Genomic DNA, 14,575 nt, shown 5'->3' on the forward strand with positions numbered 1-14,575 from the left:
TTGTTCTTAAGGATTAGCCCTTTTTTTCAATTTTCGCCTGTAGCTCAGGCCCTGAAGCAAGGATATGCATATTATTGGTACCATTTGAAAGGAAACACTGAAGTTTGTGGAAATGTGAAATATATGTAGGAGAATATAACACATTAGATCTGGTAAAAGATAATACAAAGATGTACCATCATCTTTGAAATGTAAGAGAATGGCCATAATGTATTATTCCAGCCCAGGCGCAATTTAGATTTTGGCCACTAGATGGCAGCAGTGTATTTTACAATTTATTGGACTGATCCAATGAACCATTGCGTTTCTGTTCAAAATGTTGTATCAAGACTGCCCAAATGTGCCTAATTGGTTTATTAATACATGTTTAAGTTCACTCTCCTCAAACAATAGCATGTAAGTCTTTCACTGTAATAGCTACTGTAAATTGGACAGTGCAGTTAGATTAACAAGAATGTAAGCTTTCTGCCAATATCAGATATGTCTATGTCCTGGGAAATGTTCTTGTTACTTACAACCTCATGCTAATCGCATTAGCCTACGTTAGCTCAACCTCCAGCGGGGAACCCACCGATCCTGTAGAGGTTAACTGACTTGCCTAGTTAAATATGTTTTGTTACAAAAATACAATTCCTCCAATCCAAAGAATGCATAGGTGGGCGCTAGACAGCCCGCTGTGCCGCTTTGTGGTCAACGACTCCCATTGTTAGGGCGGATATTCACCCGATTAGCCACCAATCACCCCATTAAAAGGTGGAATCATCTTACCAATCACACAAACTCCCGGGAAAGGTTTTGGGGTTGGCTTCTATGGCGAACATGCGCACTCAGTCTTAGTTAAAATCACCATTGAAAATGTCGCGTATCACACAGTACAATGTGTGGTTCTGAATCACTATTCAAAGGTAACGCGTACCACATTCACCATATGAATTGTGTGATTGGTAAAATGTTTCCACCTTTTAATGGGGTGATTGGTGGCAAATCGGGTACACTATACATAATCTTTGGTACTGTCTTTGCCCGCCCCCTTCGCTTGTCGCTGGACAATGACGTATGTTTTACTCGCTGTTTACAATGGCGACTACTTTCTAAATGAAGGAAAGATACATTTACAGTAGCGAACAAATACCCAGCGAACGGTAGAAAAAGCAAGAAGTCTCTTTTGCAATGTCCAACAGAACAGCATATTTTTATGATCCGGATGTGGGGAACTTTCATTATGGTAAGATTCATTTTGGTTACAAAAGGCACGAAGCAGATTAGCATGTTAAGAAGCCGGCTAGCTAACTATTTAAATTGTTGTTATTTAGCAGACGCTCGTATCCAGAGCGATTTACAGGAGTAATTAGAGTTAAGTGTTCAATGACATATTGAATGATTTTTCAGCTAGTCAACTCGGGGATTCGAACCAGCGACCTTTCGGTAACTGGCCCAACGCTCTTAACCGCTAGGCTACCTACTATTTCCTCTTCAATTTGTGATTAGCTCGATAGCTAACTTTAGTATTAGATTCTTATTTCTGCTAGCAATCAGGTGAATTGAACTCGCTAACGTTACTAGCTATTAGTCGTGTGTTTTCAAGAGTTTCTTTATTCTACAGCTATTTAGCTGGCATGTTATAAATGATAGCATCACGCAGAAGACCCACAGAGAAATCAGGACATTGATAACTGCATATGAGAGGACAATCAACGGACACATGTTTTCCTTTCCTTATCAAGGTGCTGGTCACCCTATGAAACCCCATCGTCTCTCGCTGACGCACAGCCTTGTTTTGCACTATGGCCTCTACAAAAAGATGCAGGTAAGTCCTGCTGATGATAAACATGCTGAAAAGGTTGGGGATGTAATCATTAGTCCAAACAGTTTTGCAACTAAAACAAGGGTTTCTATTGGCCAAATTCAGGTAGGTCCCTCCCCGTTTATGTCTGTTTGCTTCGTTTAAGAAACGTTTTGCAACATAATCAGCTAAATGAATAGGCCCTGATTAAACCAGACAAGTTCATGTCCTTCTTGACACCATGTTAATTTGAATGGTCCTTGTTTCACAGGTTTTCAAACCATACAAAGCCTCACAACATGACATGTGCCGATTCCACTCAGAAGATTACATTGACTTTCTGCAGAAGGTCAGCCCCAACAATATGCAGGGTTTCACAAAGAGTCTCAACACCTTTAATGTTGGGGATGACTGGTGAGAATGTCTTATCATCTTCTATAATGTATTAGCTTACATTACTCCCTGGCGTATATTTGGATTCATGTGACTAAGATCTTTTGTGTGAAATACATATTTGTCAAAGTGCAGAATGTTCTTTTGACTCATGTAATATTATGATCAGTGTAATGTGCAGCTGTTGATCTATCTATGTGGCTTGTATAAAGGTAACGTGTCCTCTGTCAGCCCTGTATTCCCAGGCCTGTTTGAGTTCTGCTCCAGGTATACAGGAGCATCTCTACAGGGAGCAACACAGCTAAACCACAAGGTATGCCCCCCAGCAAACTCATCTTATTTTCTGTTATTAATGTATTCTATTTACGGCTCGGACATATTTATTAAGACCCATTCAGCAATTTATACAGCCAGGTAAATTGTTGACCAGATTTAGATTTGATCAATGATCGGGACCGTTGCTTTGCAGATATGTGACATCGCCATCAACTGGGCCGGGGGTCTTCATCATGCTAAGAAATTTGAGGTAAGAATTAGGCAACATTTTGTTTCTTTGTCAAGACAATTTATTTCTACGGCCTCTGGTCACCTGCCTATGTACAGCTCTATGATATCATGATTTCATTTGTTTTGGTTTTCAGGCCTCTGGATTTTGCTATGTGAATGACATTGTCATCAGTATACTAGAGCTTCTGAAGTAAGAGCAAAGCACCCCTACAGTCTTTTTATTATGTTTTTGTCCATTTTGTGGGTTCACGTCCCGCTAAGGATCTCTAACAACTAATAATGTAAATGTCCCTTTAGGTACCACCCGCGTGTGTTGTACATAGACATTGACATTCACCATGGTGATGGGGTGCAGGAAGCCTTCTACCTGACTGATCGGGTCATGACTGTATCCTTCCACAAGTACGGGAACTACTTCTTTCCAGGGACAGGTAAGACGAGCCATATTAAAACTGTTAAAACCAGAAATACAGATACAGTTGGGACAGAGAGATTGAAAAACAGCTTCTATCTCAAGGCCATCAGACTGCTAAACAGCAATCACTAACTCAGAGAGGCTGCTGCCTACATTGAGACTCAATCACTGGCCACTTTAATAAATGGATCACTAGTCACTTTAAACAATGGCACTTTAAATAATGCCACTTTAATCATGTTTACACATCTTACATTGCTCATATCACATGTATATACTGTATTTTATACCATCTACTGCACCTTGCCTATGCTGCTCGGCCATCGCTCATCCATATACTTATATGTACATATTCTCATTCACTCCTTTAGATTTGTGTGTATTAGGTATTTGTGGAATTGTTAGATTACTTGTTAGATATTACTGCGCTGTCGGAACTAGAAGCACAAGCATTTCGCTACACTCGCATTAACATCTGCTAACCATGTGTATGTGACCAATAACATTTGATTTGAGTTTGTCTTAATTACAAAATTATTGAATATCTCTATGGGACAATAGAGGTTGTCTTAATGAGCTTATTCTTTGTTTAAACAAATGTTGTCTGTTTTGTCCCATAGGTGACATGTATGAGGTAGGGGCTGAGAGTGGCCGGTACTATTGCCTAAACGTGCCTCTCCGGGATGGGATCGATGACCAGAGTGAGTAGTGTCCTTCCTGGATCTCCCACTCAGGCTGGCTCTCTGGCGCTCCACTCTGATAGTGCTATTAGACTGAGGCCATTGAGATGTCTCTGGGGAGTGCTATTATAAGATGTTATGCTGCCTGACTGGTAGTTTACATGCACTCTAAACTATTTACATCTATCTGATGGCTGTTACAGTTCAGAAGGTCTGATAGTATGCAGGATAATATCCAACAATCCAACAACAGACGTTTCCTTATTTTTGATAGGGGATCAATTATATCACTTTGTCAATATCAAAAATTATTGAAAGGATGAATTTTCTTCCATGTGTCCAATACCTTAACATTATATCACTCTGTTTTAGGCTACAGGCAACTCTTTCAGCCAGTCATCAAGCAAGTGGTGGACTTCTACCAGCCAACCTGTATCGTTCTTCAGGTGATAATTTGGCAGCCAGAGATCATCAGTGGTATTTTGCATGAATTGTGGTATTGAGTATGGGACTCACATGCACCTCTTGTCATTGACAGTGTGGGGCTGACTCTCTGGGCTGTGACAGATTAGGGTGCTTCAACCTCAGTATACGAGGCCATGGGTAGGTGTCTTGCTCAATAAATAATACATTATAACCCTCACCAACACTTAAATCAGTCTTAAATGGCCTTTGAATACAGCTTTATGGGTGTCTTAATAGAGATAAGGATACATGTTTGGAGGATGGATTTCAATGTACTCTATATTATGAGGATGCACTGCCACCTGTTGGTAGGAGAACAAATTTAAGGGATTAAAGAAAACCAATCCTGTACCAATTTAACACAGGAGCCAGGTTATGGTAAACTCTCTCACCCAGGGTACATGTTTTCTATAGGGAGTGTGTGGAGTTTGTGAAGAGCTTCAGGATTCCCCTGCTGGTACTGGGAGGAGGAGGGTACACAGTACGCAACGTGGCCAGATGCTGGTGAGGGCTCATTTCTCTCAGTGCTGTAACTGAACTATAGTGGGGAGATTAGGTGACAGTTGTTTTTGATGGAGACCAGGAGAACATTCTCACAGTGTATATGGAACCACTTAAGAATGAACTCTGTTGCTCTTCTATTCCAGGACCTATGAGACCTCCCTCCTGGTTGATGAGCCAATTAGTGATGAGCTGCCCTATAGCGGTAAGCGAGCAAGCCTAAGCTCTTCTGCCACTGTTTTTCCATTTGCTAATTTTTTTCTCCTCACCCCTTCAGAGTACTTTGAGTATTTTGCTCCAGACTTCACACTCCACCCAGACGTCAGCACCAGGATAGAGAACCAGAACTCCCGACAGGTCAGTTTGAGGACATACAGCATGCGGTTCTCCCTCTCTCTTTCTGAACCACAGTCTACATACTGTTTAACAATTCAAACAGAATTCTCTCCATGGTGTAAGTCATTTATCTCCATCTTGTGCTTGTTTAGTACCTGGAGCAGATCCGTTCAACGGTCTTTGAGAACTTGAAGATGTTGAACCACTCCCCCAGTGTCCAGATCCACGACGTGCCCTCGGACATCCTGAGCTACGAGCGCACTGACGAGGGAGACCCAGATGAGAGGGGCTCAGAGGACAACTATTCCAGGTCAACACACACTGCCATATGTGACGCTAGAGCCGGGCAGTATGGGGAAAAACAATTCATATCGCAATAAACGTACATTTTTTTTTTGACAAATATGGACAAAGTCAAAGTCAGATTGTGATAAATATAACTTTTACGCAATATTTTTTTATTTTTATGGACAGTTGCAGGTCTCTAGCAAACAAAATCAATTCCAGTGCCAAGTAAGAAAACTGAGATGGTAGCCTATGATTAAAAAAGTACATTTTTTAAAATCTAAACAATACATGATTGATGTGCAACCTGTCAAAATAGGATCTAGATTTTATTTATGACACTTCAGAGAATTTGCTAAATCCTTGTGCATATTGGCAATATTACTCACCACCTAAGGAAGTGGGAACTCAAAACACTAGATTGCTAACTCTAAATATGATTGTTGCTATGTAGGCTAGTTGAATACTCTATCAGTAAATGTAGGCTAATGTCCTACAAACGTTCCAGCGCTAGGCCTTGGCTACCTGTTAATTTTTTAAAATAAAAATAATTTCACCTTTATTTAACCAGGTAGGCCAGTTGAGAACAAGTTCTCATTAACAACTGCGACCTGGCCAAGATAAAGCAAAGCAGTGCGACAAAAACAACAACACAGAGTTACTCATGGGATTAACAAACGTACAGTCAATAACACAATAGAAAAATCTATATACAGTGTGTGCAAATGGAGTAAGGAGGTAAGGCAATAAATAGGCCATAGTAGCGAAGTATTACAATTTAGCAAATTAACACTGGAGTGATAGATGTGCAAAAAAAGTAAATAAAAACAATATGGGGTTGTGGTAGGTAGTTAGGCTATGTACAGCTGCAGCGATCGGTAAGCTACACAGATAGCTGATGCTTAAAGTTAGTGAGGGAGCTATAAGTCTCCAACTTCAGCGATTTTTGCAATTCGTTCCAGTCATTGGCAGCAGAGAACTGGAAGGAAAGGCGGCCAAAGTAGGTATTGGCTTTGGGGATGACCAGTGAAATATACCTGCTGGAGCGCGTGCTACGTGTGGGTGTTGCTATGGTGACCAGTGAGCTGAGATAAGGCGAAGCTATACCTAGCAAAGACTTATAGATGACCTGGAGCCAGTGGGTTTGGCGACAAATATGTACAGTTGAAGTCGGAAGTTTACATACACTTAGGTTGGAGTTATTAACTTGTTTTTCAACCACTCCACAAATTTCTTGTTAACAAACTATAGTTTTGGCAAGACGGTTAAGACATCTACTTTGTGCATGACAAGTAATTTTTCCAACAATTGTTTACAAACAGATTATTTCACTTATAATTCACTGAATCACAATTCCAGTGGGTCAGAAGTTTACATTACACTAAGTTGACTGTGCCTTTAAACAGCTTGGAAAATTCCAGAAAATGATGTCACGGCTTTAGAAGCTTCTGAAAGGCTAATTGACATAATTTGAGTCAACTGGAGGTGTACCTGTGGACGTATTTCAAGGCCTACCTTCAAACTCAGTGCCTCTTTGCTTAAAATCATGGGAAAATCAAAAGAAATCAGCCAAGACCCCAGAAAAAAAATTGTAGACCTCCACAAGTCTGGTTCATCCTTGGGAGCAATTTCCAAACACCTTAAAATACCATGTTCGTCTGTACAAACAATAGTATGCAAGTATAAACACCATGGGACCACGCAGCCGTCATACCGCTCAGGAAGGAGATGCGTTCTGTCTCCTGGAGATGAACGTACTTTGGTGCGACAAGTGCAAATCAATCCCAGAACATCAGCAAAGGACCATGTGAAGATGCTGGAGGAAACCGGTACAAAAGTATCTATATCCACAGTAAAATGAGTCCGATATCGACATAACCTGAAAGGCCGCTCAGCAAGGAAGAAGCCACTGCTCCAAAACCGCCATAAAAAAGCCAGACTACGGTTTGCAACTGCACATGGGGACAAAGATTGTACTTTTTGGAGAAATGTCCTCTGGTCTGATGAAACAAAAATAAAACTGTTTGGCCATGATGACCATCGTTATGTTTGGAGGAAAGAGGGAAGCTTGCAAGCCGAAGAACACCATCCCAACCGTGAAGCATGGGGGTGGCAGCATCATGTTGTGGGGGTGCTTTGCTGCAGGAGGGACTGGTGCACTTCCCAAAATAGATGGCATCATGAGGAAGAAAAATTATGTGAATATATTGAAGCAACATCTCAAGACATCAGTCAGGAAGTTAAATCTTGGTTGCAAATGTGTCTTCCAAATGGACAATGACCCCAGGCATACTCCCAAAGTTGTGGCAAAATGGCTTTAGGACAACAAAATCAAGGTATTGGAGTGGCCATCACAAAGCCCTGACCTCAATCCGATAGAAAGTTTGTGGGCGGAACTGAAAAAGCGTATGTGAGCAAGGAGGCCTACAAACCTGACTCAGTTACACCAGCTCTGTCAGGAGGAATGGGCCAAAATTCAACCAACTTAGCCTTCCACAAGCTTCCTGATATCTAAAACGTTTGACACAATTTAAAGGCAATGCTACCAAATACTAATTGAGTGGATGTCAACTTCTGACCCACTGGGAATGTGATGAAAGATATAAAACCTGAAATCATTCTCTACTTTTATTCTGACATTTCATATTCTTAAAATAAATTGGTGATCCTAACTGACCTAAAACAGGGAATTTTTACTAGGATTAAATGTCAGGAATTGTGGAAAAACTGAGTTTAGGAAACAGCAGAGGGAGCAGCCCCCTATCTACATTGACGGGACAGTGGTGGAGAGTTTTTTTTAAGTTCCTCGGCGTACACATCACGGACAAACTGAAATGGTCCACCCACACAGCGTGGTGAAGAAGGCGCAGCAGCGCCTCTTCAACCTCAGTAGGCTGAAGAAATTTGGCTTGTCACCAAAAACACTCAAACTTTTACACATGCACAATCGAGAGCATCCTGTCGGGCTGTATCACCGCCTGATATGACAGCTGCTCCGCCCATAACCAGAAGGTAGTGAGGTCTGCACAACGCATCACCGGGTGCAAACTACCTGCCCTCCAGGACACCACCCGCTGTCACAGGAACGCCAAAAAGATCATCAAGAACAACAACCACCCGAGCCACTGCCTGTTCACCCGCTATCATCCAGAAGGCGAGGTCAGTACAGGTGCATCAAAGCGGGGACCGAGAGACTGAAAAACAGCTTCTATCTCAAGGCCATCAGACTATTAAACAGCCATCACTAACATTGAGTGGCTGCTACCAACATACTGACTCAACTCTAGCCACTTTAATAATGGTAAAATTGATGTAATCACTAGCCACTTTATATTATATAATGTTTACGTACCCTACATTGCTCATCTCATATGTATATACTGTACGCTATACCATCTACTGCATCTTGCCATCTTGATGTAATTAAATGTATCACTAGCCACTTTAAACAATGCCACTTTATATAATGTTTACATACACTACATTACTCATCTTATATGTATATAATGTACTCTATACCATCTACTGCATCTTGCCTATGCCGTTCGGCCATCACTCATTTATATATTTGTATGTACATGTTCTTATTCATTCCTTTACACTGGTGTGTATAAGGTAGTTGTTGTGAAATAGTTAGGTTATATTACTTGTTAGATATTACTGCATGGTCGGAACTAGAAGCACAAGCATTTCGCTACACTTGCATTAACACCTGCTAACCATGTGTATGTGACAAATAAATTGGATTTTATTTGTCTAAGGTGTATGTAAACTTCCGACTTCAGTTGTAGCGAGGGCCAGCCGACGAGAGCATACAGGTTGCAGTAGTGGGTAGTATATGGGGCTTTGGTGACAAAACGGATGGCACTGTGATAGACTGCATCCAGTTTGCTGAGTAGAGTGTTGGAGGCTATTTTGTAAATGACATGGCCGAAGTCGAGGATCGGTAGAATAGTCAGTTTTACGAGGGTATGTTTGGCAGCGTGAGTGGAGGCTTTATTTGCGAAATAGGAAGCCGACTCTATATTTAATTTTGGATTGGAGATGCTTAATGAGTCTGGAAGGAGAGTTCACAGTCTAGCCAGACACCTAGAATGTGGACAACTACAAATACCTAAGTCAAATCCGTCCAGAGTAGTGATGCTGGGCGGGCGGGCAGCGATTGTTTGAAGAGCATCCATTTAGTTTTTCTAGCATTTAAGAGCAGTTAGAGGCCACGGAAGGAGTGTTGTATGGCATTGAAGCTTGTTTTTAAGTTTAACACAGTGTCCAAAGAAGGGCCAGATGTATACAGAATGGTGTCGTAGAGGTGGATCAAGGAATCACCCGCAGCAAGAGCGACATCGTTGATATATACAGAGAAGATTCGGCCCGAGAATTGAACCCTGTGGTACCCCCATAGACTGACAGAGGTCCGGACAACAGGCCCTCCGATTTGACACGCTGAACTCTCTGAGAAGTAGTTGGTGAACCAGGCGAGGCAGTCATTTGAGAAACCAAGGCTGTTGAGTCTGCCGATAAGAATACGGTGATTGACAAAGTCGAAAGCCTTGGCAAGGTCGATGAAGACGGCTGCACAGTACTGTCTTTTATCGATGGCGGTTATGACATCGTTTAGTACCTTGAGCGTGGCTGAGGTGCACCCGTGACCAGCTCGGAAACCAGATTGCATAGCGACGAAGGTACGGTGGGATTCTAAATGGTCAGTGATCTGTTTGTTCACTTGGCTTTCGAAGACTTTAGAAAGGCAGGGCAGGATGGATATGGGTCTGTAACAATTTGGGTCTAGAGTGTCACCCCCTTTTGAAGAGGGGGATGACCGCGGCAGCTTTCCAATCTTTAGGAATCTCAGACGATACGAGAGGTTGAACAGACTGGTAATCAACAACGGCGGCTGATCATTTTAGAGAGGGTACAGATTGTCTAGCCCAGCTGATTTGTAGGCCAATTCACTGCAAATTGCTCTCTGCGGGCACATCAAAACCACAGCCCACTGCAGTTCTAAAGTGGTGTTATGAACTCAATAGCAAGAGGTGAGAAATTATACAGAAAGCTGTGACTTTCCTCTCTGTAGCTAGAACAGTAGTCGCTTAACTTTTTCCCACAATAGCAGTTTGAGCAACGGTCATTTTCTTAATTTATTTAACTAGGCAAGTCATTTGAGAACAAATGTTTATTTACAATGATGGCCTACATGTGCTTGTGCTCTCAGAATGCATCTCACACAGCGGCCAACAGCGAAACAGGCAGATACTTTCATAGCAGGAATCAACATAATGCAAAGCCCATTACTGTTGACCAAGTATTTGTTTTAGAACAATCTACAGGAGTGTTGTGTAGCAAAATGCCTCGGTAAGAGGAAGGCAATGTAACTTGTTTTATCGTCCCAGCTCTGTGACACACGTTAAAGGAATCAATAGGACCAAGGACAGGATTCAATCCGATTGCGCCGACAAATGCAGCATTTACCGTGGATGTGGTGTCTGCACGCACATCGCCGACAACACGATTGGATTGAATCCCAGCCTTAGTCTACGTGTATATAGTAACTAACTGACATTAGTATGGTGTGGGATAGTCTGGAACTAAATAGCTTGTTCTCTTTACAGGCCAGAGGCAGCCAATGAGTTCTACGATGGTGACCATGACAATGACAAGGAGAGCGATGTGGAGATCTGAACGCTCAGATGTCAGACTTTTTCCCCTCTGGTCGCTCATGATATTATTGGGAAACCATCAAGGCTGCAGTCAGCGTTGACTAAACTTTTCCCCAACAAATGGACATACTATACTCAGAGCGAGACACTACCACAATTTATTCGTTTTTTTTTTTTTAACTGTCCATTGAGTATGGAGAGGACATTGTCAAGCACTTCAAATGTTATTCCTCACATTTAGTAGACTAACAGTGAAATACTTACTTACACAATGAGTAACGATAACAGCTATATACACAGGGTACCAGTACGCAGTCGATGTGCAGGGGTACATATGACTAGGCAACAGGATAAACAGTAGCAGCAGTGTGTGATGAGTCGATTCACCAGAAGACATCCTAGAGGGGCCCAATACAGCCAGATAAACAGTATAACAGAGGGCATGATTGTGTATGAAATGTCTGGGCCTTATCAGCACAGGATGAAGAGACTTCACCTTGGTCCAAAGGGCTTTGACTTCCTGTGGTTGCTAGGTGCTTTGTCAAAAGGGACCTGGGTCTTATATTTACCAGTTTTCACTTCGCACACGGCGGTCATCTGCATAACAAGTAAAAATGTTTTGATTTTCTTTTTCTTCATGAAAAACTGCATGCTACAATGCTTCCCATCTATAAAGAACTCAATTTGCCATTTATATTTTGAAATGAGACCACCTATGTTAAGGTCAGTAAAACTTTATTACGCATTCATTCAATTTCACATACACGGTACATAAGACTTCACAAAATGTTTTTCTATGGTCAGAATCAGACCGAGGTTGTTGTAAATTTGGGTGAAGGCAACCATTTACATTTCAGAATTGTCCAATAAATAGTTTATACATTAAAATAATTGTACCTTTAAAACCAGAAAGTGTCAATTGAAGCAGCAGTCATAAAAATGCTGCTTTTCATAAAGGAACTTCAAAAGAGTTACATGTCTGGAGACAATACATGATTCATTATCAACTAGAACAGCAAACCACAGAGACAGCATTTGACAAAGGTCTGTGCTCGGGCCAGGTAAGCTTCACCATACTAGAGGATGATGTTGAGGAAACCATCTGACCAGGCCACCCTTGATTAAAAAAAACCCCAGAAGGACTCAAACTAAAGTGTTTGACAAATGCAGGGACTGGTGAGGTGTCCTGGGTTGAGACTGAGGCACTGTGGGTATCTGATTTTAATTTCCTCCCCCAGACAGACAACATGACTGCCTCAGTGGACAGAGACTGACTGATAGACCAGTATAAAGTGAAGCAGAGGGGTACAACAGGTTATTATACTGCTGGTTTAGTGTCGTCTAAAGTTCCTCACTCTCATAAAGGGGGGCCGTGTGCTGGGGGGGGTCCGGAGTCAGGATGGGGAGATGGCTGAGTAGGGGGACTTTAAAATGCTTGCCTGTAGGGGGGGCAGGCTTGTTGGTGCGAGCTGCAGAGACAGAATGGAATAAAAAGGTCAGGATATATTCAGAATAGAACCCTTGAACCTCTAATGCAATAATAGAGGAAATGTGTTTGAGCCAGGTAATAAAACATTTAAATAAAGCCGGTCGTTGTCAAATGTTACCAACCTATTATTTTAAACATTCTGAGAAATGGTTGGATCTCCTAATCCACAGGAGGAGGAATGTGTAGATATCCTAAGAGAGTTTCCTAAAATAACCAGAGAAACCGCTCTGGTATAACAGCTTATATAAGAGATGTATTAAGCCCCAGCTCCAGTTACAGATTCAACCCTTGGGGGTCGAAAGACAAGCTTTCCTTCTGGTCAGCAGAGTGCACGGCCAAATGTTACTGTACATGATCCATTACAGACTTGACGACTTCAGCGAGCTAGGCTGAATGGAAGTTAACTTCATCATGGCCGCTCTCAGTCCGCATAACAGATGGCATGTTATGTGATCGAGGGGAAATACAATAGCCAGCCAGGCCCGCATTTCCCTAGTAATATATCTGCTATGGGTTTCTAATCAGCCTGCACTGCCATGGCAACCATTTGCGGGACAAGGGATACATTCCAGGGAATTACCCTCCATTTACACTGGAGAAACACAAGCTAGAAAGAGGCCTCTCTGCTTCATTCTAACAGGAGAAAGTTCTACGAATGTTGAATAACAGAACATTTCCCCCTGCTGCTACAGTACATAAGTTATTGTACAACACTGGTAATTCATAGTACAGTAGTGCAGTGTGCCATTTCACTGCCCTGCCATAGCAGACATTCTGAGTGCAAGGTTACGTTGTCTGTCTTGGCTGTAATCCCTGCTTGTCCCACTAGTGCAGATGTCAGCATGAGGACAGCTGTGTAGAGCCACAGGAGGTTGATAGCCAAAGCTTTTGTGGTGTTTATGAGTTGAATTCTAAACAGCTACCATGGACAGGGAACAGCCAATTTACCTCTGAACTGAACACTAGTCTGTGCTTAACTTCAAACCACGCACGCACAAATGCACAAGGTCCACTTACTTCCTACATCCAGTCTGGCATTGCAGGTGGACATGCCGGCCTCATTGATGGCAGACAGTGTGTACCAGCCTGCATCAGATTTGACTAGCCTCTCAATGAGCAGGCATTGACTTCCTGTGCCGTCCTGGTACAGGCTGGGAGACAGACATCAGGCCTGGGTTAACCTCTTATGGAATCAATAGAACCTCTCACTTTCAGCTAAGAGGTTCACATTACCTAGCAAAGCTATATCAGCTAATTAGCACATGTACACTTCAGATATATTCTACTCAGCTAAGGGACAGAAATTACAATCTCTACTGTGAGTATTTCTCCTTCTAAAAAAGCTGTACAAATGTCCTGAAAGTGATGGAATTGAAGTTCCACCCACCTCATTCTGGTGGGGTCAATGCGTAGCATGTCTTTGTCCTTCTTCCAGAAGAGCTTTGGTGGAGGGGAGGCAGCCACCTTAGACTCTAACCTCACTGTGTCCCCCTCCAAGGCACGAGAGTTCAGCATCTTCTGGACGAAGGTAGGGGGGCGAAGCACCTCCTGGGCTGGAGAGGAGATGAAGGGTTGGGGTGAAGGTGGAGCAGTGTCATCAATGCTAAGCGATGGGAATTCATTTGACAGTAGTCAAAACAGCCCTTACCGATAACCTCCAGTTTCATGGAGAAGCGGTTCTCCCCGGCGCGGTTCCTGGCAATACACTCGTAGACTCCGGCGTGATGCACCGTCACGATCTCGATGATGAAGGAGTGCACGCCCTTCTCACACACCAGCATCTTGTGGTAGTCGTCCGGACGGATGGCTTTACCATCCAGGTACCAGGCCACGTCTGGGGTGGGCAGACCCCCCACCTGAAGGCACAGCCAGAGGTGTATTCATTAGGAAAAAAACTGACTGGAACATTGAGGGACAACCTGAACTTGCCCAATAAGAAAATAAATTGATATGGTGTGTGCTAATGAATAGGACCCTGGGAGAGTGTGGACTGTAGTGTCGACTACTAGGGGGTCATGAGGGGGCGTAGTGCAAGGGCCCAGAGTGGGGGGTGATAGGGAGTAG

At 42.7% G+C, this 14,575-nt stretch overlaps 2 protein-coding genes across 5 annotated transcripts in view; one reads left to right on the top strand and one right to left on the bottom strand.

Annotated features, from left to right (window-relative positions):
- Positions 1-865: 865 nt before the first annotated feature.
- Positions 866-11,993, top strand: hdac3 (Histone deacetylase 3). Of its 2 annotated transcripts, none has more exons than XM_082955483.1 (15): positions 866-1,225; positions 1,725-1,807; positions 2,055-2,197; positions 2,389-2,489; positions 2,646-2,702; positions 2,818-2,873; positions 2,981-3,114; positions 3,719-3,799; positions 4,151-4,224; positions 4,317-4,381; positions 4,658-4,747; positions 4,891-4,949; positions 5,022-5,101; positions 5,233-5,390; positions 10,975-11,716. In XM_082955483.1, the coding sequence occupies exons 2-15, from the start codon at positions 1,785-1,787 to the stop codon at positions 11,042-11,044; spliced, it is 1,191 nt and encodes a 396-aa protein (XP_082811609.1). In that variant the 5' UTR covers positions 866-1,225; positions 1,725-1,784; the 3' UTR covers positions 11,045-11,716.
- Positions 11,741-14,575, bottom strand: part of LOC106611982 (palladin) — a 28,690-nt gene continuing 25,855 nt past the window's right edge. For all 3 annotated transcript variants that reach the window (XM_082955998.1, XM_014212728.3, XM_014212726.3), the window contains exons 14-17: positions 14,160-14,367; positions 13,899-14,064; positions 13,529-13,662; positions 11,741-12,491 (exon numbers count right to left, since the gene is read on the bottom strand). In XM_082955998.1, the coding sequence (XP_082812124.1) occupies positions 12,364-12,491; positions 13,529-13,662; positions 13,899-14,064; positions 14,160-14,367 (636 nt within the window). In that variant the 3' untranslated portion in view covers positions 11,741-12,363. The remainder of the gene's footprint in view (positions 12,492-13,528; positions 13,663-13,898; positions 14,065-14,159; positions 14,368-14,575) is intronic.

This window comes from Salmo salar, chromosome 09 (genome assembly GCF_965601325.2).
Source record: "Salmo salar chromosome 09, fSalSal1, whole genome shotgun sequence".
Classification (NCBI taxonomy): Eukaryota; Metazoa; Chordata; class Actinopteri; order Salmoniformes; family Salmonidae; genus Salmo; species Salmo salar.